Genomic DNA, 27183 nt, shown 5'->3' on the forward strand with positions numbered 1-27183 from the left:
CGCCTTGACCGCCACCCTATCGACACCTTGGATACTCAAGTTAAAAAATCCAATTGCATACATGTTCGTTTCAGATTTCAATGGACGAGTGTGGCACACGAGACATGAAACGCGATTTATACACCACCGCCGCTGGTGATGACAGATAGGGTAGTGGTTGACTTGTCGGCATTGATCATGCTCGTCTGGGAAGCCATAGGAACGACGCTCGATTACCCGCGGTGGCACTGTTTTAAACAATCAAAAGCCGATAAACACTCGGGCTGGGATCAATACCCATTCCCACACGTCTCCCGTAATCAGCAGAGCTTAGCATCCGGAATGCAACACGTAAGCTTACTTTGTCCCGACAGCACCGCTGCCAGGCCAAGGATGAGCAGAGAAGACGTCAGCGTTGAGGCGGCCTCGCCGGGGGCACTGGGATGCAATGCACTGAACTGGCCAGCCCCAAGTCTTATCCCTGGAAAACGGCAGCCTGTGGTCAAGGCAGTCAGTTGACCATGAGGCGGAGTCAGCTGGCAGGGGGAGGGGGGAGGGGGGAGGGGGAGGGGGAGTGGTGCTCAGAAGGCGGTGGAGTCAGCTGACAGGGGGAGGGGGGAGCGGTGATCAGGAGGCCGCGGAATCAGCTGGCAGGGGGCGGGGAAGCGGTGCTCAGAAGGCCGCGGAGTCAGCTGGCCGGGGCAGGGGGAAGGGGAGCGCTGCGTAGAAGGCCGCGGAGTCAGCTGGCAGGGGGAAAGGGGGGGGGGGGGAGCGGTGCGCAGAAGGCCGCGGAGTCAGCTGGCAGAGGGAGGGGGCGGGGAGCGGTGCTCAGAAGGCCGCGGAGTCAGCTGGCAGGGGCAGGGAGAAGGGGAGCGCTGCGCAGAAGGCCGCGGAGTCAGCTGGCAGGGGGAAAGGGGGGGGGGGGGAGCGGTGCGCAGAAGGCCGCGGAGTCAGCTGGCAGAGGGAGGGGGGCGGGGAGCGGTGCTCAGAAGGGGATGACGGATCAGTTGGCCGGGATTCTCGGACCAGGGTGGGAACGCTCCAACGGGGTTGGGGCACCGTTGACACTGCGTCTCCCTGAAGGAATTTCGGCCAGCTGTTCGCTGCAGCCCCAGGCAGTTCTACATTATCTAAGTGATGGAAAAGTCATTCACGGTAATCAAACATTTGAAGAGAATGGTTTCTTTGAACCCAGCCTTAATTGCGTAATGGACGCTGTGCATTTTACTATCTGGCTAGCAAAGCCTTGACAGGGATTTGTTGATAAATGCCGGGGCCGCACTGACGCTCTGGGTTTGCTTTACAGGGAGTGTCTCAGCTTCGAAGTATGGTTCAAAATCATGATCTGGAAAACTTTCAAGATCCGTCATAAATATAGACTGGGAAGTGGTACTGCATCACCAGCAGGATGTTATCCGCAAGCTAATTGAAGTTATTTACGTGTCTAAATTACGCGGTCAAAGCTATATCCCAGCACTACATGTATTTCTAAGGTCATAGACGAGTCTAGCGCATACGAGACGGTGTTCAGACAGGTTGTATCTTATACGCCATAGCTGCGGTGTAGGATACTGTTTGATGCTTGCCTGTCTTTCATCAGCTGCGTTATTTCGGTGGTTCCGAAAGAGAAAGCACCGACAATAAGACAGATCGCTTTATGCAATCGAGGTGCATTAACACCAGCCCAGTGTTAAGGAAGCAGCATTACTACAGCCAGCTGCAGAGGATTGCCACTACGCAGTAGGATATTAGCACATGCCAATGCAGAGGTTATCTACACATGCTCTGAGCATCTCATGAAGAGGATGACGTTTACCTGACCTGAGATGTCGGTGCTTAAGCCGAGCGGATTACATTGTATGTCATGTGATTTCTCATAAGCGTCCGTGTAGTCACTACCGCTACTGCAGACCAGCGACGGAAATCCCCGGAGGCATGTGGGAAGTAAAAACCGGGACTGCGTACCATCACACAGTCTCTCCACGGAGCGCCACAAAGGAGGTTGACTTAGTTTCGTCTATTTGCTTCTTGCGAGGTAATGCCGGCAGGGTTTCTGGAATGGGGCCAGTCCCGTCGCGTCATCGCTGTGCAGAACTGCAGTCCCCCCCCCCCCCCCGCCCCACTGACCGCGGCTCCTTGCCGGGCAGGTGGCGGTAGACTCATTCTGCGCAGTTGGCACAGAGTAGCACGAGCGAACCCTTGGTGGCAAGTCAGACAACGCTGTGTGGTCTGTGAAGGGAAGACCTCTATGTCTTCCGATGATGGTTTTTCTGTCAGAACCTGGGCACAAGTGTGATAAGAAAATAGGGGCCAAGAAAAAAAGCCCACTGGCCCTATACTGACCTGACCTGGGGCCGTGTTGAATCACTATGTGGGATGCTTTAGAGAACTTTCAAGTTTTGTAAATGTAAGCTAACGAAACACGTAATTCATTCCAAAATAATGCGCTAGAATATTCCGAAATGTATCAAGACTGTCAATGTGAGATAAGGTCAGGTCATCTCACCATGGGTCACTTCAATAAAGTCGATTCACTGGCACGTGTTTCTAAGACCTCTTAAACTTAGTCCGTAAGAAACAACAGCTTCCTACTTACAAAGCGATCAGAATGATTGCGACCGTTTTTTACAATGCATAGGTCTTTGGCCTTTGTTGGTCTCTTTTGCACCTCCAGACATTTCCAAGATTTGGTTAAAGCAATTTATCACCACGAAAATCCTATCAGTGTCATCATTTTCCGAAAAGCTTTGGTGACTTGAACATACGTGACAATTTTGAGACAGCACATTTTTCCCCGCTTTATAAATGGGGCGGGAGAGTTCGACAGCGTAACGTTACGTTCAGGTGCGGCTGCAAATCAGCCGGCTAACATATTTAGAAAGAAATTAAAACCCCAAGGCCAAATGCTGTTGGTTTCCTTTTATAGCAAGAAAAACAATCTTTATGCGCTACATGGGCCAATATGGGCCAACCAGACGTTACATTTAAACCGCGCCAGATCGAAAAAGGGTCTTGAAAGCCCCCCCCCCTTCAAGGTTTTAATATAACTTAAGAACGGCTGGTGCCAGCCTCGTGCAACCACCAGCATGTGTTCATGCATCTTTTTTTACCTGCGCAGCAAACCAACTAAGTCAACCTCCCTTGTGGCGCTCTGTGGAGAGACTGTGTGATGGTACGCAGTCCCGGTCTTTACCTCCCACATGCCTCCGGGATTTCCGTCGCTGGTCTGCAGTAGCGGTAGTGACTACACGGACGCTTATCAGAAGTCACATGACATCCAATGTAATCCGCTCGGCTCAAGCACCGACATCTCAGGTCAGGTAAACGTCAGCCTCTTCATGAGATGCTCAGAGCATGTGTAGATAACCTCCGCATTGGCATGTGCTAATATGCTACTGCATAGTGGCAATCCTCGGCAGCTGACTGTAGTACTGCTACTTCCTTAACACTGGGCTGGTGTTAATGTACCTCGATTGCAGAAGGCGAGCTGTATTACTGTCAGTGTTTCTCTCTTTCGGAACCACCGAAATAACGCAGCTGATGAAAGACAGGCAAGCAACAAACAGTATCCTACACCGCAGCATGGCGTATAAGATACAAGCTATCTGGATTCTGCCGCTCGACGCCGTGTCGATTCAGTATTGGCGTCGCATCGCATTGCGTGCCCACCGTCCGCGCCAGCTTCTTGTTGTGGTTGGCCGCATAATCTTGCAAGACACATCCTAATGTATGGAGTTAACTTCTACGCGATTGGCTCGTTGGTTATATGCGCCTGTCGCTAACAGTTTGTTCATCAATGCAAAGAGAGCTAGATGTTCTGGCCGTCTTATCTGGTGTAATTTTCGTGCGTACGCATTTTCCTTTTCACGCCTGTGCATTTCAGCAGTTCGTGACATGGGCTCGCAATGTGCACCATCCTACTCGTCATTAGATTCTACGTAGTCTGATGATTAATCAAGTGAACTTTCCGCGAACAGTTTGTTCGTTATCTGTGCGAAAATTCCCGATGTTCTGGCTGCTTTGCAGCGGTACGCGCCACGGCTAGCGTCGCGCCGCGTTGAAATCTCGGCACCAGTGACGCCACCGCCTTAAACCAAACGGGTGCGAGCCTGACATATGGCAATGTCCACGCACGGCATCACCTTAGAAGGCACCGCTCCCGCCGTCTTGATTGTTCAGAAGGTGCCCGCACGGCGTTTGCGGGGCTGGCGGGCTCCCGCGGGGACCCCCGGCGCATGCGGGGCTGGCGGGCTCCCGCGGGGACTCCCGGCGCATGCGGGGCTGGCGGGCTCCCGCGGGGATTCCCGGCGCGCCCCATCGTGGCGGCGCCAGCTGCGGTTGCCGCGGTCATACCAGCCGCCGCGCCGCAGCCTGGCCCACACACTGGACATTATTAATCCGATGATAATTACACGAAGATCACGTCACACTAGTGCATTTCCAGGATGGCCACTGCTCCGATCGCCAGTCACCTGTCATTCCCAGCCGCCGTGTCGTGGATGCTGCTGCTGCGGCGGCCAGTCACCTGTCATTTCCCGGCCGCTGTGGCGTGGATGCTGCTGCTGCGGCGGTCAGTCACCTGTCATTCCCGGCCGCTGTGGCGTGGATGCTGCGGCGGCGGCGGCGCGGCGGGACGGTGGCCCCGGCCGCTGGAAGAGTCGGTGACCGGCCAATCACCGGGTCGGTGGTGGAGAGATCGCACGTGAGGATAGCCGTGACTATGCACCGCGCTCAGCAGCGCAGAATGGCCCGTCGGCAGGGCGGAGGAAGTAAATTCCCACTATCGAGGTCGGCTTTTGTTGCATGTGTGCCACGTTGCGGGACCTGTATGTTTTCTCCAATGCGCCGTACGTCTCTTCCATTCCGCTTAAGTGTTAGTGTGGCCCGTTGTACCACACGTCCACCCCCACCTCGAACCCCGCCGGCCGGGCAGCGCCCGAGACCAGATCTGGACCAGTTCAGGCCAGTTCTTGCTTTGCGTTGCGCGAGATGTCAATCGGACAGAAGCTCCGTGTCGAGGGTTAGAATGCTCATTTTCTGTCTGGTTGTGGATGACAGGCCGAAAACAAAATCGCATTGAAGCGTCTCGGCGGCACGCCATTGACCGGAGAGCGCAGAGATTCGACCCCTCCCCCCCCCCCCGCTCATCTCAAGAACAGCTGGACCGAGTTCAAAAGGTTCAAATTGCAATCGATTTCGCGGTGGTGTGCATTATTAGAACACGGCAAGTTTGAGCTTAACACGTGGTCGGGTCGGGGGTCAATTTATCCTCCCCCGAATGTTTTTCCGGAACGGTTTCCGAACGGTGCGGCGTAGCCGTGCCAAATTCTGCACAGCTGTAAAAAAATGAATAGCGGATCGTTTGGCATCACAATTTTGAAAACACCCTGCAAGGTCGCTGATCTATAGCAAGTCAAAGTTAGGCCATGGTTTCAGCGGTCAATTTGTAAGGAATCGTTCAATCTGATCCAACAACGGAGTGTTAGACGAAGCCATACATCTACGAAATGTTTTCTTAGGCAGCACAACAGTTGAATGGGCAAATTACATTAACATAAGGTCAGGTATAAGGGTCGGACCAAAGTTAAAACCAACCTGTTTTATTACCCCAGGACTTGTTGTATGGGGTAGTTTCTGGTGCTCATTTCGAATTTATTGATACCAGTAACCGCATTATACATGTTCCATGGACTTCTTAGAGATCAGAATAGGTCTTTGGCCAAAAATGACCCAAGTCAACATTTGGTTTTTCGGAGCATACTTCCTCGTGTAATCTTCGTCGTTTATTTAAATGCAAAAATCAGAACAGCGTGTATGATTTTGGTCACCATGACCTTCAAAAGGTCAAACAAGGTCTCTGACCTTAAAATACTTAAAGTCTTGGGCCACTTTGGAAAGCAAACTAGAATTTGACCTTGTTTGGTCCCATTTGACCCGAAAGTCGTGACCTAGGAACCTGAAACCTCGACCTAAGTAAGTTCATGTACAGGTCAACACACCCTGTAAATTTGGTGTCTCCAGCTCTCTCAGTTCCTGAGATCTCAGAGGGGGGGGGGGGTCACATTGACCTCCCACCCGAGAGAAGGGTATCCAGCCGGCCACCCGAGTGCGTGTTAAATGTGCCTTAAGGTCGCAGGTCAAGGCCACACTGTGCCCTGATCAAAAATGTTACAAAGGAAAGTATTCATTGTAACGCGCGCCGCGATACGCCTAATACGAAGGTCAAGGTCCGCGGAAACGAAAGCTGAGACTTTGGGCCATGCCTCTGTTCCGGTCTATGCATTTTCGTTGTTCTTAAACCATCTAAGCGCAAAGCGTAATAGCTTCGCCGCAGTTATGGGTATCAGACACGTGAACAACGTCTGTCGCTTGTTCCTAAACTGTCTTAGATCAAGATCACATTGACGAACTCGGTGGTGAGCACGCTTTGAGACCAGTTTTCACGCTGTTTTCGACGTTTTAGTCCTGTGGACAGCACAACCTGATGTCCTCCAACCCCGTCGCCAGTGCGTGGTCGTCCATTTGCATGTGAAAGTGACGAACGGCTTTCGCCGTCCCGTCACGGCGCCGCTGCGGTAGACCTGATCTCCGCCGCCGGCCGCCGCGGCCCCAGGCCTAACTGGGCGCGGGCATCGCGCGCGGGTGATGCATGGCAAGCCAGAACTCAGTCATTATCACAGACAATTGCTTGAAAATTAGTGCAGGCTTCTTTCATAGTCGTATCAAGGACATCTCTTTCATGGCTTCAAAATTTTTGAGTCTGCGACCAAAAACTATGGAATGCATATAATGAATATTCTTGCTATTATAACGTAGCAATATCTCGTGCAACATTGAAACAACACAAGTGACATGAGTGATGAACGAATTGGCTCATATCTTTCGTCGACAGATAAGTTGCCTACAGCTAAGTGCTTTAAAAGTCGCAAACAGCGACACTACTCTGGCGTTACTTACGCTTGATCTTTCATGGTCTTTTTATTTGTTCTGACACGAGGCGTATAACTTATCAGTTAATGCGCGCTCGGGAGGGGTCAACTTGATTCCCCCGAAGGTTTTTTTCCGAAATAATAAATAAATAATACATCTCTGAGATACTTTCTTAGGCAACTCAACAATTAAATGAACAAATCACATTGACCTAGGGCCAGGCATAAAAGTCAGACAATAGTTAAAAACAGCATGTTTTATCTCGCTAGAGCTTAATGTGTGGGGTAGTTTCTGGTGCTCATTTCGGATTTATTTACAACAGGAACAGCATTATACACTTTTCATGAACTTCTTAAAGTTCAGAATAAAACAGTTATCTAGGTTCTAATGACCATTGAAGACCAGCCTGGAATTTGACCTTGTTTGACCTTATTTGATCCAAAGGTCATGAACTAGAAATCTCTAGCTTGGACCTAAGTGAGTTCACGTACAGGTCAACACACCCTGTAAAAGCTGTATTTGTTCCTAAGCTCTCAGGTGGTCAAATTGACCCCACCCCACCTGAGCAAAGGGTATTCAACCAGCCATGCAGGCGCGTGTTAGAGCTTTTAAACAATTTTGCAGCGATATTTCAAGGTTTTTTACTATTACAAACATCGCACAGAGGAGAAGACTGACCTCTCCCCGGCCAATGTCGGGTTAAGAGCCGACAACTACACGAACAGAATTGAGGTAAGCACGCCAGGCGTGTTTAGCTGTCCTTGAATGCGGCATAACTAATCGAAAGGGTCCCTGCCAACCTTCCTGTAACGAGAGCGCTATGCCACTCTTGCCGACCGGTCATAATAGGCTACGCAATCTTAATTAGCTTCGCATTTTGTTTCGACAAGCTTTTGGAAGCCAATTTGTGCTGTTGCTATTTCGGCTTTCTAGCAAGTAAAGGGAGATCTAAGCTGCGGGCTATGTGTTTGCATGGGAATCGGGGATTCTTATTTCTAACGTTCCTGATTGCGCGCAGCCTGTGTTGGCATGGTCCTAAACCCCTCGGTCGCTACGTTTAAACCTTGCTGGGCCCATCACACACTGCTGCTCTCTTCGCATTCAAAGCACCAGTTAAAAGCGTGCGTGATCTCTGGTGGTCTTTGGTCATGTCATGTCATTGGGGCTTTACGACGCACTCAGCTCCTGAGGCTATATGGCGTCGCCTGCCTCTCACCCGGGCAGGAAGGGCGGGCACCGCGGGGAATCGAACCCCGTACCTCTGGTTTCCCAGACGCGCAGTTGTTAACGCAGACGCGTTAACGCAGACGCGTTAACCACTACACTACCGACACCCGCGGAATTTGGTTAGGAGAGTTCGTCATAACCGCGGCGGTACGAGACAGTGAACAATTTTTTCCGCAGCCATTTGAACATGCTCCTGGACTTCTTGTAGGGCATGGAGATAGACGTGTATGTGTGCGTGCGTACGTCCATGCGTGTGTCATAAGGGCTTCACGATCCACTCATCTACTAAGATTATATGGCGTCGCCTGCCTTTCACTCTGGCAGGGAGTGCGGAAACCGCCGGGAATCGAACCCCGTACTTCTGGCTTCCCAGACGCGCAGCTTAACCAATATACAATGGGTGTCCTGGATAGGAGTGGGTACAGCGCTAAACGTTTTAGCCGTCACGCCGTACCTGTCTGTTACGTCAGCGACGTTCTACTGCTCTCTACAAATGCCTGAAATTTTGAATTTGCCTCTTTGGCCATTTAATTTAATACAGCCAGAGAAAGCTGGGCTGTCTTCTTGTGTAAGATGCTGGGCGAGACTGTTTCTTAAAAAGCTCCCCGGTTGGTTTGTGGCGCGGAGTTCGCGCGTCTTAGTATGACATTATACGACAATTGGAGTGAGTTGTGGCGGCGGGTAGAGTGATCTAAGGTAGAATAGTATGAGGAGGAGGAGATGAAGAGGATGCGTATTAAAACATCAAAAGCTCATGACCTCCAACAATAAGAACGACCAAATTGTAGCATCCGGCGATAGTCACACCCAAAGACCGTCCAATGTCCTTGGACAGGAAATAATCACAACATCGAAAATTAAGTTTATGACGTCCAAGGGTTGGAGAAAAGTACCAGTCAAAGTGATGGACGTCAAATGAACTGGACGTCGTGATCACTGGTTGTTATGATTTAGGACGTTGTGAGCTTCGATGAACATCCAGCTCGTTCCAAGTTCATAGCACTAAAAACTCCGCCAATAGGTGCAGCATTGAACGCATTTTGGATGTTATGAACACTTGATGTGGTGATTTGGGATGATATGAGTACTGGATGCTACCATCTTGGACGTTTTGATGGTTTCCCGATGACGACCCTGGCGATTGTCTGCGATCTGGCCCTTCCTCCGGTTAAAAGACATGAACGATCTACAGGGAAGTAAAACTCGGTGTCAAAATATTCTGCCTGTGCTACCTTCTCGCACACATCGCACCACCCTGCTGGTAGCTCTAGGTATCACGCGGGTGCAGGCAAACATCCGAGGCAGCATCCAGCAGGTTCTAGAAAGCATTCCGACTGAACCAGATGGTGTGAAATGGTGCGTTCGCTGGCATCGCTTGCAATTGCTCTAGCAGATCTGTTAGCTTCGCTTGCAATCGCTCCAACAGAGCTGTTAGCTTCGCTTGCAATCGCTCCAACAGAGCTGTTAGCTTCGCTTGCAATCGCTCCAACAGAGCTGTTAGCTTCGTTTCTGGACGAATTGCACAAAACAGCCACCTGCCGTCTCATGGTTGCCTCAAGCGTGGTCGTTGGGCGCATCTGTCACCAGTTAATGGATGCTTAAACACACGGAAAGGGTGTGGTGGGCACCATAGGGTTTCTCCGCGGAGGAATCTAGAGTGAATGGCGCTGCTTTTTTAGGATAATGACGTTGTGGCTTCTGCTATGAGGTATTTTTCGTGTCGCTGCCTTTCTGGAAGTTTTTTTTTAAACTGAGGAGCGTTTTGTCGAGTGCAGTTCGGTCCTATTCATGACGGTGATAATGGGTGCAAATTGCGCAGGTGAAACGTTAGTTTCTTCCCGTTCAAGTTTAGTTTAAACATGGGACTTTTTAACAGCGTCCTGGTTTTCCACCACAACTTAGCGCAGTGTGGACACACGACAATGCATGAGCCGTATACAACGCATTGGGTGCCAGTTTTCTGACGCTCTTTCTTCCGTATATGTACCACTGCATGAAATACATCATAGACGTCACTACAGAGCCGTCAAAGCTCTCAGGTCTGCAGGCTTGCATCTGTCCCGACATTGTGGATAAGTGCATTAACGCATAAGCCAGCAGGAACTAAGACCAGTTGAGTCAAAGACGGCAATAATGCTGCGTTAACAGGCATCGAGGCAGGATACCTAACGCCTTCAAAACGGAGTGACCCGTCTTTGTGGCAAATATCTCCTCGTGAAACGTCAGGACTAGTAACGTCTAACAATAACACTGAGTAGTGTCACTGCGGCAGCGTCAAGACATGGTAAGGATATCAATTTTAATAATTCCCGAGTCAAACTTACGCTGTCCACGCTTTCTAACAACACTTCCCAGTGCTACTACGCCCCCCCCCCCCCCCCCCCTCCCTCCTGCAGCCTCTAGCACCGTCGTCATGACAACTACCGTGCGCACATCTGCTGGTGCGAATAAAAGGACATTTGTTATTGGGCCAGCGGACAAGGGCCTGTTACCAGAAAGTTGGTTGGTTTGAGTTGAGACCAGTGCGTCACGAGGATCATATGATAATCGCAATCAGACCCAAAGTGCGGCCCGAAAAGACGCTGTGGTAAACGCCACGGGGAGAAATCATGGCTGGCAACGCCATTCATGTTTATGCCAAACGCCAAGGTACAATGTTTCGTTGAATTCGCGGGCCAAAAGTTTCATGTTCGCATATCATGTTGTCTAAAGTGTGTTTCCAGCTTCCGTAACATTTATTACACGAGCCTTCTGACGCATCAGTGTGCCGCAAACATTACAGAGCACACACGCTGGAAAAAAACAAAGTAAATTAACTGTATTGCTTTCGCAGTGGTGGGCAGGGACTTCAAAAATATCCCTCGTCAGGGTTGGCAGCTTCAAACAGAAATTATGAGCTATTCAGAAGGATTTCGAGAAAACTGGTATTGCGGATCAAATCGCACACGTCCAATCTAGCAATAAGTGAAAGCATGGCAAGATGTGTTACTTCGTATGAAGGGAATGTCCCACCTTTGGGGCGTATTTAAAACAAAAAACCCTTCTGGAATCGTAGGACCAGTTGCGTCTAATAGTAGCACTATATAGTGCTACTGAAACGTGGTTAATACATAATAGAAATTAATTTGATGATTTTTAGTCCAAGTTACGCTCTCAACGCTTTATAACAGCACTGCGCTTTTTTCTGCAGTCGCGACAACCGTCGTCATGACAACCGTCGTGAGCGTCTCTATCGCTGCGAATAAAATTGCGCTTGGGATTGGCTCCGCGAGCGGCAAGCGCCAGTTACCGAGAGACACACGGGCTGACTGAACCAGTGCGTCACTATGAACCACGTCATACTCCCAATTCTAAAGCCGAAGTGCGCTTTGAAAACAGCCACGATGGTAAACACCATAGGGAAGAAATAAAAGCCAAATCATGACATGACGCTCAATTCGCTGGATAATAGTTTCATGTTCGCGTGTCTTTTTGGCTCGACATAGTGTTGCAAGCTGTAGTAGCATTTATTACACAAACATTTTGACACATTAGTGTGTTCTGACATAATACAGCGTACTCATTGGAAACCAACAGGCAAACGAAATGTATCACTTTTATGGTGGTGAGCAGAGGGTATAATGAGATTTCTTCCACAGGCGTCTCTTCCACTTCCAATCGAATTCTGGGCTATTCCGGACTTCGAGAAAACTAGTACTGCTGACCGAATAGTACGCGTCTGGTCTATTAATAAGTGAAAAGCGCAAAAAAGCGGGATATTTCCCTTAAGAATTTCCGACTGCCAAGAAGACATCCCTGTGAATTGCCATCCATTTGACACTGGAACAAGCGGAGCCGACAACGAAAACGTCGCCAAAATAGTGCTGTACTGTTGCTAGCACTTCTTGGTCGTGACACTGACAGTGACAATGTACGCCATTACAATAGCCTGGCTCATTTGGTCCCACCGGCTTCAGCACACCCTGAATTTTGGGTGTCAGCAGGTTGGGTAGCAACATGCAAATAGTTGGTACTGACAGACGATTTCATTTCACTTTCATACCTGAAAGTTAATTATCAAAATTCAAAAATATCGACGCAATTAAAACTCTCGGCACCCCGATAACATTGCTGGGACAAGTGTTACATTATGGCAATGCTGTTTACCAAGTTGGTAATATCCCGTTGAGGACACGGCAGATGCTTCCAAAGTTGTCAAATGCTGTTGATCTATTCCATGTTTCAATGTTGCAAATCGAATTTTGAACGCTCTAACACATGCAATTTTTAAACTACATAATTTGCGAGTGATCATCCGAGTACAACATTTGAGAAACAGCAGCGCATTAAAAGCTATCAGGACAACAAAATGAAGTGCTGCACCTCAGGATGGCACCCTGGGAACGGTCGAAGCCTCCGCATCAACTGCAATGTAATCATTTATCCTCTGATTTAGTTAAAGTTCAGTAACACATCAACCAAGACATTAATACTGTCATTGACCGGTGTAGCGCAGTTAACAACCAGATCTCACATGCTATCACATCGGCGAGTTCTACCTCATCCGACAGCAGTCTCAATAACAGCCAACTTCACTCTACCACTTATCCCACTTAGCACTTGACAGCGCCCATTCCAAAAGCTAGTCTCGCTCCTCCAGCGCTCCGCCACGCCCTGGTCTGGTCTGGAGCGCTCCGCCACACCCTGGTCTGGTCTGGAGCGTTCTGCCACGCCCTGGTCTGGTCTGGAGCGCTCCGCCACGCCCTGGTCTGGTCTGGAGCGCTCTGCCACGCCCTGGTCTGGTCTGGAGCGCTCCGCCACGCCCTGGTCTGGCGAAATAAGTGAGGTGTCCACATCCAGCGCTTCTGAACGCTGCACAGTGACCAGCCAACTAAGATGAACATCACAAATTCGTGCCCTGAATATTACCGGCAGCCTGGGGCTTACGCCGGGCGCGCTGTCGTCGCGCGCTTTTGAGCTGTGGGAGGTGGGTCGGTGCCCCGGCCTCAGTCCCGACAGCTCCAGTCTTGTCGCTCAGTTGTCGGCTACGGTCTGCGCCATCCAGTCGAGGTACGAGTCGACGCGGGTGTAGATGCCCGGGAACCTGGCGTTGCCACAGCCCACGGCGAACGACACGACGCCGGCGGCGGAGAACTTGAGCGTGCCGTTCGTCTTCTCGTAGGTCATCAGAGGTCCACCGCTGTCACCCTGCCAACAGCGGCATGTGCGTCCAGCCGCAACGTCGCCAACGACACGTGCGTCCAGCCGCAACGTCGCCAACGTAGAGCGTTGCACGGTTTGGGTGGACCCATGCATAACCGCAGGTGACGGATTGGGTCGGGTCATGATCTTGTGAGAACTATAAGTATGAGATATAGTTAAGACGTTTACGAAATGTCGGGTAGGTGCTTTAAGAAATACTACACATTGTGCTTGCGCTTACTTTCAGTAATAACTTGTTCCGTTCACACCGCGTTTGCAATTATCAACGCAAAAGAATAAGTTAAGGTATGAATTTTCTTGCCACTCGTGCACAGCTTAGAACCAGAGCTCGAAAATGTGAACGGGTGAATAACGGATCCAGAATGATCAAGTAATCACAGAATTGATCCAGAATGGGTAGTAGGAGGATAAGGTAAGGCAGATATTCCCCGCTATGGTCTCTATGCCAAGGCACAACAGAGTGGCCGGCCTGTGCTCAGTGCCGGTTATACCAAGTTGAGCACAGGCCGACACTGTGAAGGGAATAGTCACAACGGATTAAAATTCCGCAGAATCCTGTTTCAAAATGGCGGCCGAGCTGCTATAGTTTTGTCAAGTTGAATCATGAATACTGCTGGCGCTGCCCAAATAATGTCAACAGTTATGCCAATATCTGCCACACCACATGCGGCACATCTCGTTCATAAAAGGCATCCTAATGTTTGACACGTGCTCGGGTGGGGGCCAACTTGACGCCCGTCGACGGTTTTTCCGGAATGGTTTCCGAACGGCGCAACGTAGCCGCGCCAAATTACGCATAGCTGTAGAAATTAAATAGCGGATCGTTTGGTGTCAAAAATTAAGATGTACCTGTTATCGTGGCTGACCTACAGCAGGTCAAGGCTAGGCCATGGATTCAGCGAATTTAATGACTAGGGAATCGTTCATTTTGACGCAACAATGGAATGTTATACCCAGCCATTCATCTCTGGGATGCTGTATTAGACAACACAACAATTGAATGAACAAACCCCGTTGACTTGGGGTCAGTTATTAAGGTTAGAGCAAGGTCAAAGCGAACTTGTTTTATTACTCTATGGTGTGGCGTTTGGGGTGGTTTTTGGTGCTCGTTTAAAATTTATTGATAACTGAAACGGCATTATACATCTCCCATGGACTCCTGAAACCTCAGAATAGGTCGCTCACCTAAAATGACCCAGGTCGATATTTTGGTTTTATAAACATGCTGCACAGCGTAATTTTTGTCGCTTTTCCAAGCGGAAAATGCAAAGCAATCTTGCATGATTTTGGCCACCATGACTTTCAAAAGGTAATACAAGGTCACTGACCTCAAATGATCATGCAACTTTTTGCTTAGAATAGGTATTTAGGTTCTGGGGCACCTTGGAGACCAATCTGGCGTTTGACCTTGTTTGACCTTATTTAACCCAAAGTTCACGACATAGGAACCTCAAAAGTTGATCTAATTGAACTCACGTGCAGACCAATACACCCTGTGAATTTGGTGTCTAGCTCTCTTAATTCCTGAAATCTCACCGCGGTCAAATTGACCCACACCCGAGCGAAGGTATTAAACCGGCCACCCAGGCGCGTGCTAAGCTGTCACGTCACCAACTCCATGCTCTGTTAGTAATTAATCGTTGCATCGTTTGCTGGCGACACACGTCATCGCGCAACAATGAATATATTATGCGTGACCTGCTTGAATGCAGGAGTTCCACGGTGCAAATCAAAATACTGCCCTGGCTATTTAAAAACCCGCAAATATCCTTCTCAGCATACCACACGCACACAAGTGATTCCAGAAATCTCGGGGTGCCTTCGCATGCCACCTGGGCGTCCCCGGCGGCGCGCGTGTCGTACCTCGCAGGCGTCGACACCGCCCTGGCAGCGGATCTCCTCCGAGTCCGGCGTGCAGCCGGGGCGCGTCCGATTCCTGTCGTTACCGCTGGCGCACAGGTGCAGACGTGCGTCGACGCGCATGCCCAGATCGCGGTAGTTGCTCTGGCACGAGTCGAACCGCGTGAAATTGATTGCGGCAAAGAGCATCCTCTTAGATGCAAAACCCTCTGCCGAAGGACGGGCGGCTTGCATGAGCAGGGGCGGCGTGCCTCGGCGGGAGGGGCGCGCATACACTGAGCGTACACCACTTCCTACATTCACCATGTGCATACACCTCTTACACACATCTCGCACATACACTCTTTATATACGGCTCAAACATACACACTGTACATGTACTCAGAGTGACGTGCACGCATTCCATGTGCACGCCAACGCATCCATCCCTTGCGTACGTCCCACACGTGCACTTGGTGCATGCACCCCTTGCACACACACCTTACGCGCACCACTTGCATGTGCTCCTTACATACACCGCCGGCGGGCGGCACAGGGACGGGAGGTGGCGGCCTTAACGCCAGGGTGAGGGGGCCGGTGGATGGTCACAAACAAGCAAGGTGAGACCGAGGCAAGATCAAAGAGAAGATGAAGGACCACGCCAGTGACAATGCGGAGAACATTGAGTTAACGAATACGCCGGAATCGTCTTCCCATGACGAAATATATTCATGTGCAGCAATTCCAACGACAGTTGACGTGGCCAGTACTGCAATCGTCATTCCGCACGTGCCATCTGTGTGCAAAATGAAAGAAGTGCGAACGCAAGTAACACACACTGCTTGTGCGTGCACTGCAACCACGCCGGCTCTGCTCTCAGCGCAAAGTTGGTGACTAACACTGATATAAGATGATGCATGTGAACCACCACTGGAGCCTTACATCGCAGCGAAGTTATACTCACTGTATGCAGTCGTTCCCCATCCAGCAATAGCGGCTTCCCCGCTATATGGGTCCTTCTTTGCTCTCCCCGGAACACAGATAGGCTTCACGATGTCTGGAAACGAACCATTCCTCGTAAACACGCAGACGTCAATTCAACACGTCAATCGGGGTGGGGGCGGGGGCGGGGGAGGGGGGGGGGGGGTTAGGGGGGAGGGGAGCGGCAAATCTCCGCCAGTAGCGACCAATTCCCGCCTCCCCTATTAGCAGAGCAATTCACCCTCAGTGACAATGTTGCTCTGCCACCAGTGAAATCATCCCCAGTGCAAACGTCGCGTTGTTCCCAGTTCCCGCCCCACCAGGTCTTTGACACGCCTCAAGTGGAGACCGTTGGGAGCACATCTATGGAAAGGTAGTTTTTTTTTTGTAAATGAAGGAAAGAAGACCATTTGAAAAGAAAACGGAAGACAAGGTAGCACACAGCCGCTACCTTTTTTCTAAGTCAGACGTGTTTCAAATTCCGTCTGCCAGGATTTGATACCATTGTATTATAACATTTGAGTTGTATGTACAATTTGATACAGTGTTTGACTTGGTGTAGTTGATTTAATGGAGGCAAACACCTATGGAGCATGTCGATTGCGAACATCGTGACTTACGGATCAACAAATTACAAAATTTTCCATTTTCTGACCGCCGAAACGCAAAAACACCTTAGCCATCTTATGGAAGCGTATAGACTTCGATGACTCGTGGGTCACAGCGTTCGTGACTTTTAATATCTCCCAAGCTTGTTTGTCTCGGGTATATCAACTATGGCGCAATGGCTGGGGTATGTTGCATTGTAATCTTCAGCATGTTAACAGTTTGGGAATTTCAGCGGACAAATATGCTAAATTTTGAGCTTTGTTGACCCTTGTGTAAAGACGCGTAGGACCCACTTGTTCCGTGCCACTATTTGCCGTTCCACATGGAGATACTCCAAACCACCCAATCACCTTTCAAAACAGACCCCGCTCACACGTTTTATCTTAAAAGTCACACGCGTAATCAAGCTTCAGCATTCATCTGGGCTTGCCTGCATTGTTCTGTACAGCAAGTTCTAGTCTATGATTCAATGACGTCAGGAATCTGGACGAGAACCACTGGCCACCTATCTGGATGAGAACCACTGGCCACCTATCTGGATGAGAACCACTGGCCACCTATCTGGATGAGAACCACTGGCCACCTATCCACCGGGGAAGTCTCACCTGAGAACCTGATGTCACTCTTCAGCTTGAGCAGGGCAATATCGTTAAAGAGTCCCTTGTCCGGTCGCCTGAAGCCTTTTTTGTAGTCGGGATGTTTGAAGATCTGCTCTACCTCAACGTCTTGAGGAGGGTGGAAGAAGTTGTCGTCAATGGATGTGGTTAGATCGAGGTCTCCCGCGTGAACCTTGATTCTGAAATATGCACCAGAGGCTAAAGGCAGGCTCATCAGACGCATGTGACGGGAGAGTCTTAAAGGGACAGTCTTGTGACGGGATGGCATCAGATGTGAACGACATCAGACGCATGTGACGGGACAGTCTTGTGACGGGACACCCTTAAACAACAATTACACCTGTTCACATTCCAACATCGACAATGAATTATGGGCACAAGGATGCACAGGGCCCCAGAAACTATCGAAATCGCAGGAGCGTTTTTCTCTCCACACTTTTGCGACATCGTAATTGTTGACGTTTGGACACATGACCGTGTCTACGCCGGAGCATATCAAAAGCCAAGTGCTCACAGTTGTCAGGCTTATCACGGAGGCCACGGGTCTGGCATGCCATCATGGCGGACGCCCCCTGAGTCTAGACGCCAAGCGTCTGGTAACGGCAGTATCCTAGCTGTTTCTACCGATGATAAACAGCTCGACGAGTATCATGTGCGCCAGATGAGGAACTCTTACGAGGACAAGAGATCGGTGTGGTCCAGTCCCTGGGTATGACGAAAAGAAAGAAGTGCTGTTGGCACCAGTTGACACTAATAACACATTCGGTGTGTTAGTGCCGTATCAACCTTCACTTTACATAAAAATGCAGATGCGCAGGTAACCTCTGCCTTTGCGGCAATATTTACCCCACGCATCTTTTCCCCACGTCACTAAGCTTCCTTTCGCTCTCGGCCCCCACGTGACCTTCCAGGGCGCGCCGCTGCCACAGCCGGCGCTCGATAGCCGTGGCCGGGCCGCTGCCACCACTTACGGTCCTTTGCTGTTGATGCAATGGGCAGCCGTCATCACCCAGCGTCGGTCAATTATTGCCCCGCCGCATCTGTTGAACGGTTCCTCGGTGTACAGGAGTGACGCCATCCAGGGAAAGTCGCTCAAGCGCTGGACGGGTACGCCACCCACGATGCGAATGCCCTCCAGGGAAGATATGCCGCAGCCCGGCGGAGAGACGAACTTGGCGCTGCCCGCGGGCGGCGACGCGTCGTTCGGGCAGCACTGTCGCAGGGACGCGGCTGATCACGTGTGTGCCCTGAGCTCAGAGCGCGGCTGATCACGTGTGTGCCCTGAGCTCAGAGTGCGGCTGATCACGTGTGTGCCCTGAGCTCAGAGTGCGGCTGATCACGTGTGTGCCCTGAGCTCAGAGTGCGGCTGGTCACGTGTGTGCCCTGAGCTCAGAGTGCGGCTGATCACGTGTGTGCTCTGAGCTCAGAGTGCGGCTGGTCACGTGTGTGCTCTGAGCTCAGAGTGCGGCTGGTCACGTGTGTGCCCTGAGCTCAGAGCGCGGCTGATCACGTGTGTGCCCTGAGCTCAGAGTGCGGCTGATCACGTGTGTGCTCTGAGCTCAGAGCGCGGCTGATCACGTGTGTGCCCTGAGCTCAGAGTGCGGCTGATCACGTGTGTGCCCTGAGCTCAGAGCGCGGCTGATCACGTGTGTGCCCTGAGCTCAGAGTGCGGCTGATCACGTGTGTGCTCTGAGCTCAGAGTGCGGCTGGTCACATGTGTGTTCTGAGCTCAGAGCGCGGCTGATCACGTGTGTGCCCTGAGCTCAGAGTGCGGCTGATCACGTGTGTGCTCTGAGCTCAGAGTGCGGCTGATCACGTGTGTGCCCTGAGCTCAGAGTGCGGCTGGTCACATGTGTGTTCTGAGCTCAGAGCGCGGCTGATCACGTGTGTGCCCTGAGCTCAGAGTGCGGCTGGTCACATGTGTGTTCTGAGCTCAGAGTGCGGCTGGTCACATGTGTGTTCTGAGCTCAGAGTGCGGCTGGTCACATGTGTGTTCTGAGCTCAGAGCGCGGCTGATCACGTGTGTGCCCTGAGCTCAGAGTGCGGCTGGTCACATGTGTGTTTTGAGCTCAGAGCGCGGCTGATCACGTGTGTGCCCTGAGCTCAGAGTGCGGCTGATCACGTGTGTGCCCTGAGCTCAGAGTGCGGCTGATCACGTGTGTGCCCTGAGCTCAGAGTGCGGCTGGTCACATGTGTGTTCTGAGCTCAGAGTGCGGCTGGTCACATGTGTGTTCTGAGCTCAGAGTGCGGCTGGTCACATGTGTGTTCTGAGCTCAGAGTGCGGCTGATCACGTGTGTGCCCTGAGCTCAGAGTGCGGCTGATCACGTGTGTGCTCTGAGCCCGGAGCGGATGCCAACGAGACTCCCCGTCGCCGAACGTTCATCAAAGCTGGCATAGTCGCACAGATCGTCTCAGCTTTTATCCCCTGCCCATTTCCTTTCCAAACCAGCAAACGAAGCAAACCGCCTCAATGAGAGGTAGCTGATGCCTGATTAAAGGCACGACTGCTGGGCGATGATGTGACCATCAAAGTCGCCTGACTCTGCGAAAGGGGCTTCGCCTAGTCGCGCGCCATGTCCCCTTCTGAAAAAAATAGGAACAGCCTGTGACGTCTAACGTCATCTTCCGCAGCCTCACCAGGAGCGTGGTGGTGCCGTGCTTGCCGCAGACAGACGCCTTCAGGTAGGGCACGTTCCTCCTGCGCAGGTGTTCGGTCAGCGAAGGGCAGCTGGTGACCACGCCACAGCGGCCCGCATGTCTCTCCGGAGTTAGACAGGCCGAGCCGAGGTCACTCGCCGCCGATCGCGGCGGAGGTGACACAGTTGGCCTGGTCGGCGGCAGCTGAGGTCTTCGCCGCGAGCCGAAGATGACTGCCAAGGGACGGGCGCTTTAGACTCCTGTGTCATGTTCACGTTCATGGGGCCACGACTGCGGTAGAAGCTCGGCGAGAGATCTCGGAAGAGCGGGTCTCAGGCTTTTCGGATTTTTATCTCACGGACTGTGTTCGGAGTTGTTGCACGCACCAGTGTCGCCGCAACAGGAGCAAGGGTATCCTCACCCTGAGCATGGAGGCTGCACAAGCACGGTGGTCCCAGCATTATCCAGTGGGGTTTCAGCACACCTCTGGTATGATGGCCAGGCACAGGGTGAGAGGCAGCACAGGCCAGACTGTTTTTGCACTTGACAGATGTCACCGAAGACATGAGTGTTGCGCTCACTTGAGTTTATCTAGCCCAGGCATGGGGAGCAGGTGTTGAATCCAGCCCTCAGATGCGCCACGTTTCAGGTAGCCACCTTTCCTTGTAGAGAAGACCTTTAAAGGGGAAGGCCCGCGAGGTCCAGCGCGATCACACGCGGCGTGCTTGAATGCGCCGCTTAACATTGCGCGCGGAACCCACGCGCAGTGTCAGGCCCAAAAGTGTCAGGCCCAAAAGTGTCAGGCCCAAAAGTGTCAGGCCCAAAAGTGTCAGGCCCAACAGTGTCAGGCCAAAAAGTGTCAGGCCAAAAAGCTATGAAGTGATGAATTGACTCCGTGATGCTACTCTTGCTTTCTGGCATGTAATGCTCATGATATGTCAGCGTCAAACAACAGCGTCAAACAACAGCGACGTCAGTGTCAAACAACATCGACGGACAAACAGGTAAGCGCAGTGGGGAATATGAAAACTATAATTTTAGCCGCCGACCTTGAACCCTGGTGGGAAGTCACTGACAAAGTGCTTTTTAGGAGGTCATTTTGTTACAAACTTAATATGGATATTGTAAGTTTCTGTGTTATACACAAAGAAGCAGGAATCGTTTCAGGTTTTTGGCATCATTAGACACATGAGCACAGCAAGTGACACGCCTACATCAAAAAATCATTAGCCGTTTTGTACCCTTAGTAATTCACGATCCGCGACGGATTTTACGCTTTTGTATTTCTTTTGCCTTATTTCTTTGGAAGTAACCGGAAGAATGGAGATGCAGATCACTGCAGAGAACGCAGAGAACCTTCGGCGGAGTGGTGTGCCGGAGAAGACCAGAGACCACAGTGTTAACGACACCATCAGTATCTAGGTGTCATAGTTATTCCTTCCTATAACTACATTTAAACCAAAACAATAAAACAGACATGCAAAGAACAAACTTCACCAGACAATGACAAGACAACAAGACAACAACAAGACCCAGACAACGCAGTTTAAGAAATATGGTGCGTTTAACGGTTCATGATGTAATCACCAAGTGCCAGGGAACGAACAGCACGGCGCTGTTTTTCAGCGTTGTTCATGGGCTCCGTGGCTCCGAGGCACGAGACAACACATTGTGCTCTATGTCGGAGGAGCATGCGCAGAACGCCAGGACGACCGTCTGGAGGATGCAGGAGATGCTGCTGCTCCTTGTCCCTCAACTCAGCTCTGGCAAAATCTGGCGCTATATCAGTGTTCATTAGCCCTACGTCGTTGCGTGAACATTAAACAAATGACTCATTGTAGGAATCAACAACAATGTAGGAATCGCGTTGAGACTGTGTGACAAGATCGGTGCCTATGGTCTGACAGTTCACTTCAAAGCAGGTGGCAAAATTGTTGCATAAGAAACTGTCAAATGTCATCAACTGGTCTGATATTGAATCGAGCATGCTTTCTGTTAATGCGTGGTTGTGTTGTCATGGAGTCATTCAATTTAGCAGGAAGGTACACCATATCAAATCAACGTTTGTCAAATAGCTCATAATGTCCCAAAACTATTATCCTGCGTGCAACCAACCTCACAAGATATAAGCAAATGCTGACAAAACATCGGAAAATAAAATCAAGATGAAATGTTGTCACACCCACATCTTACTCACTTGAACATTAGCTATATCTAAAATATAATAATCATATATATATATATATATATATATATATATATATATAGCTAAATTAAGCTATTGGCCACTCACATCACTGAAAGAACTTTCAAAGAAAGTAAGGCATACCTCCTCCGCGTTGACAATGGACACAATGGTGGACCTCTTTGTTTCAGCACATCTGTTGCCCTGCGCCTCGACCACTTTGGCGTCAATGAGCGTAGCCTCATTTATGTGACGCCCCACGGGCCCGTTTTTGCTCTTTACCTGGCAGGCATCGAAGCTTATCTTGATCCACCGTCCGGTTCGCAAACAGAAGGCGCTTTTCGTTCTCCAGCACTTTGAAACCCTCCGGACCACAATGTCGTGACTGATTCCGCATCTAACACGTCGTGAACCACAAGATTAACCTCTTCTATGAATGTCGGCAGAAATTTGGCAACGTTTGAATGCTTGAATTAACACGGAGCTTCCCGTGCTTCTAGTCTACCGTCGAAGCCATAGCAACAGGCGTACCGTGTTTCCACAGCCCAGTGCCAGCTAACACAGTAAACAGTGCAGCTCCCCAGCCGGCCTAGACCCGGGCACGAGCGCATGGAGGAGCGGGGCACTCACTCTGCGCTGAGGCGTAGGTCGACAGACACCAGACAGCGCCGAGAAGACAGCAGACACGCGGCATCCAGACAGCGCGTCTCGCCATGGCAGCACAGTTGAGGCGCTCAGACAGCCTGGAACGTGCGGGCAGCGCAATGTCTTGCCGCACCGCGCCGTGAATGACGCCATTCCCCTCGCGCCCAGCTAATATAGCGCTGGCCGGGCCGCGCTGAGTCAGACGGAACACCCAGCGGACCGCTGACGGCGAGCAGGGGCGCGCTCAGCACCACTCCGCAGGGGGGACCTATACACACGGGAGCATGGCAGTTGGGTGTCGCCATAAGCAGCTGCAAAGACAGCGTTAGTGATTCGCTGGCTGGACCTTCCTAGCCAACTGCCTCCGTCAACTTTTTCGAAGATAATTTTCAGGGGGGTTAATGACCTAACTTCCCGCCGGCTTCTCTGTGCCCGCTCATTGCAGATGGCTGGCGGCGGTGCCGGTTGACGGGGATGGGTCGGGCTTCCCGCGTCGTGCCGTAACCTTGGTGACCGCTGTACCGGCGCTCGGCGTTATAAGCTCTGTTACTCGGTGTGGCGTACTTTGGTGCCCTTTGCCGTAGCGCTGTAGCAGGCTGTTGTGGCAACGAAGAGCCCCTGTGATCCCACATACGTGGAACTATGATGCAGCGTGAGCGGGAGGGCACATGCACAGATGAGTAAAGAAGTGTGCATCATGGTGAGTTCTGAGGTAGCGTGAAGAAAAGGGTACATGCACAGATGAGTAAAGAAGTGTGCATCATGGCGAGTCCCGGTCTCACCTACACGGCGAAAGTGTATCGGTCTAGGGCGCTTTTCCATAGCGTAATGGTTTTTTCGTCCGCCGGATGCAAAACTGCATGAGCCTTCGTCGAATGTTGAAACCAGCGGGGTATTTGACCCGCGTAAAATCACTGGTGAGGAGTTAATTAATGTCATAAACGGGACGCCCATAACATACATGACGCACAGAGGGGATTGGGTATGAGGGAGCATAACGGATGCGTAACAAGGAAGGGAGGTTTCTCTCATGACAAGGAACATAGTCATTATGTGTTTCGCCTCTAGCTCAAGTGGGGTTCAAGGAGACATTACTCCCAAGGGCTTCCAATTTGTGAATGTGAGCCGACGAAAGAGCACGTATTTTGCCCCATAATCACGCATCAGACCATTCCGGGACGTATGAAGCGCAGCATGGTTCGGTCAGACCAGGTCATCATAACTTGGTCCACTTTTATGACGTCTGAATCACTGGCAAGTAGTCCTAAAACTTTGCACTTTATTTCGTAAGAAACAGCAGCTTCTTGCATACAGAGCGACCAGAGCGATCATGACACTTTTACATTACCTAGGCCATTGGCATTAAGAAAAAATTTCACCAAGACGTTTCTAATGTTTTGTAAAACTGGCTGGCAACCGAGATATATCCTAGCATTTCGTAAAGCTTATTTGTAACCAAGAAAATCCCCTAAGCGCAAATATCCCCCAAAAGCTTTAAACGCACCAGAAAAACGACAGTTTAGTAACCTGGACATGCAAGTCAATTTTGAGACCGTGTATTTTCCCCGCTGATAAATGCTTACCATGATCTAACTTTGGTGTCGATTGATTGCAATCACAATGGAAGACGGCATTCGATATAATTGGTAGAATGGACATCGTTTACACATGCCAGGCATATGTCCTGGGGCGAACTTGACTAAATTCGTTTGTACCGCGCGCAAGAAACGATGCATCAACAAATACTGACAGTCCCATGGGTCTCGCACCGCCCGCCCTTATCATATCTCGGAAAACTTGCAGGGAGGGGGTTACAAGAGGTTCCCATTCCGGTCGGGCGCGGTTAGAGGCATCCCACATGGTAATCCACTACAACATAAGGTCAGGTCAGCGGACGACCTTTGGGGTTGTTTTCTTGTCCACTATTTTATCACCTTTATGTCTACTTATAAGGCGAATAAAAATCATGGAAATACTCAGAGAACTTCTCTTCTCAAGCCTCACAGCGGTGTCCGTATTTCCGCCCTGGGCTTGTTCGCGTTACCCTTGCGCCAACCGCGCAGAAAGAGTCTGCTGCGGCTCGCTTAGCTAGGAACCACCATCAGTGAAGGGGCTACATCTCTGCACATGCATGACACAACGGGTCTGGCCCGGTTCCAGAAGCTTTGCCTATATCGCCTCGTAAGACGGGTCTGACCCGGTTCCAGAAGCTCCGCCTGCATCGCCTCGTAAGAGGCAAGTGGACGAACTGAAACTGGCCTTCGCTGCAGCGTCCACATGCTTCCGTAGTTTTGCAATGTGAGGAATTGTTCCATGTCAGTTCCTGGTGCGGCTGTACTGTGGTCCGCAGCTTCAATCTATGCTTCCGGGCACGCCGGACAATCTCTGCCCTCGGGGATATCCGAATCGCACATGCAGTAGCGGCAGTAATTCTAAGATCACTTATCAGGAGTGATATGGCATCCCATGGAACGAAGGGATGGAGAGAGAGAGAGAGAGAGAGAGAGAGAGAGAGAGAGAGAGAGAGAGAGAGAGAGAGAGAGAGAGAGAGAGAGAGAGAGAGAGAGAGAGAGAGAGGAGAGAGAGAGAGAGAGAGAGAGAGAGAGAGAGAGAGAGAGAGAGAGAGAGAGAGAGAGAGAGAGAGAGAGAGAGAGAGAGAGAGAGAGAGAGAGAGAGAGAGAGAGAGAGAGAGAAGAGAGAGAGAGAGAGAGAGAGAAGAGAGAGAGAAAGGGAGAGAGTGCGTGTGTGTGTGGGGGGGGGGGGGGGGGCGTTGTGGGTGGTGGGTGTGAACGTGCGTGTGTATGTGTGCCGGAACGAGAGGAAGCGTGACTGGGCACTGGTACCCGAGCCACCCTAGCAAGCACCAGGACGGCATGTGCGCAGCATCAATGCGCGAGGACAGTTGGGTCTGCCTCAGCATGGTACTTTATGTCTGTTCAATTGTAGTGCTGACCGTCCGCTTGTTGCCACGCGGGGTGTTCACGTCATGTCGTGCCATGATGCAACCTGGTTTATGTGACTCAGGTGGCTGACCTTCCACTGGGGCTGGGCCGCGTGAGCTGACCACCCGGTGATAGGGCGGCGGCCGATGTCAGTAGACGTTGCAGCGTGCAATTGTCTAAGGTCACTGGTTGGGTATAAAAAACAGCGTTCTGTTTTCATATTAAAGAAGCTTTTTTTAAATTCTTTGCGTGACGAGGTCTGAGTGCACTCAGAACCTCTATCTGAATTTGTGTTTTTTTTACCTAAATTTATCCGCAGTTTACAACATAGTGACTTAAGAATCTGACGTAACTAAGTTCACATAGGGCTGTGTCTACCCTGTGATTCTAGTGTTACTGGCTCTACTAGACTTGTAAATGTCAGTGGGTCAAACTGACCACTGCTTCCTCTCGAACCCATGCGCGTCGCATTCAGCCGGGTTCCCAAACACGTATAAAAGCAGCATATCCAGGATCTCTATTTCTTGTTTGACTGCAGATGTGGTAAGCACACCTTAATCATGTGGAATCTCCCACCAAGCTGCTTCTTTACACTTTTTTTCGTACCGATTGTTTTGCAGCCGCTCGTAGTTTTATTTGCTGAACAGAAGGGTCCTCCAGTACCGAATTTCATATGTTCTACGAACATATGAAATGAAGAACTACGAACGACAACCGCTTTACGCACCTTTAAACGACAACACATCATTGAAGACAGAAATCGTGCTTTGACCCCACTGCGGCATGTTCTGCTGGTCTCACATTCTTGCGCGAATCTAGCTGTGGCATACGTTCCGTTCCTGCGCTGCGCACACGCTATCGGCACGTGGTGCTGCACTCCTCGCTCTACAGCCTGTTTGTGCTTTTGGGGACCCTGGTGACGTGCAGCCTGCAGCCGCAGCTCTGTGACGCCTCCGTGACGCCTCTGTGACGCTCATTGACGCGGAGAGTGCCTGCTCGGTTATAAACTAGGACGACCACCCGATAAGAGCGGTGCATTTTGTGGCAGTGACGTCATCGTTGACGGGAAGCGGCGGGTACAGTCGCCCTGGGCACGTCCTCGATATCAGCATCGAAAAATCCTCCATCTCACCATCAATGGCCCGACTGAAAGGCCTAAGGGCTGGTTGTAAGTTGCATTGAGGACCCCGGCCGTGACGTCGTGTTAGTGCCTAACTGAAGTTGCTATGTCGGCAAGGGGCCCCGAGTAGGCCAAGGGGACGTGGAACAGGGCTATGCTGAACAGTGACAGGGATGGAATCCCAAATGTCACAGGGCCTCTTGCGCTTGTTGGGACCCCTGACAATAAAAGATAACATAGTGATCTATGACAAGAGTCCACAGCGTTAT

At 50.9% G+C, this 27183-nt stretch overlaps 1 protein-coding gene across 1 annotated transcript; it reads right to left on the reverse strand.

Moving 5' to 3' along the window:
• Positions 1–11623: 11623 nt before the first annotated feature.
• LOC119095891 (venom serine protease Bi-VSP) lies at positions 11624–22986 on the reverse strand. Its single transcript, XM_037218750.1, has 7 exons — positions 22838–22986; positions 20023–20255; positions 18356–18597; positions 17373–17563; positions 16142–16234; positions 15202–15407; positions 11624–13323 (listed from the first exon to the last, which is right to left on the reverse strand). The coding sequence occupies exons 1-7, from the start codon at positions 22920–22922 to the stop codon at positions 13150–13152; spliced, it is 1224 nt and encodes a 407-aa protein (XP_037074645.1). The 5' UTR covers positions 22923–22986; the 3' UTR covers positions 11624–13149.
• Positions 22987–27183: the final 4197 nt, after the last annotated feature.

The sequence above is a fragment of the Pollicipes pollicipes genome, unplaced genomic scaffold (assembly GCF_011947565.3).
Source record: "Pollicipes pollicipes isolate AB1234 unplaced genomic scaffold, Ppol_2.1 Scaffold_4219;HRSCAF=4965_pilon_pilon_pilon, whole genome shotgun sequence".
Lineage (NCBI taxonomy): Eukaryota > Metazoa > Arthropoda > Thecostraca > Pollicipedomorpha > Pollicipedidae > Pollicipes > Pollicipes pollicipes.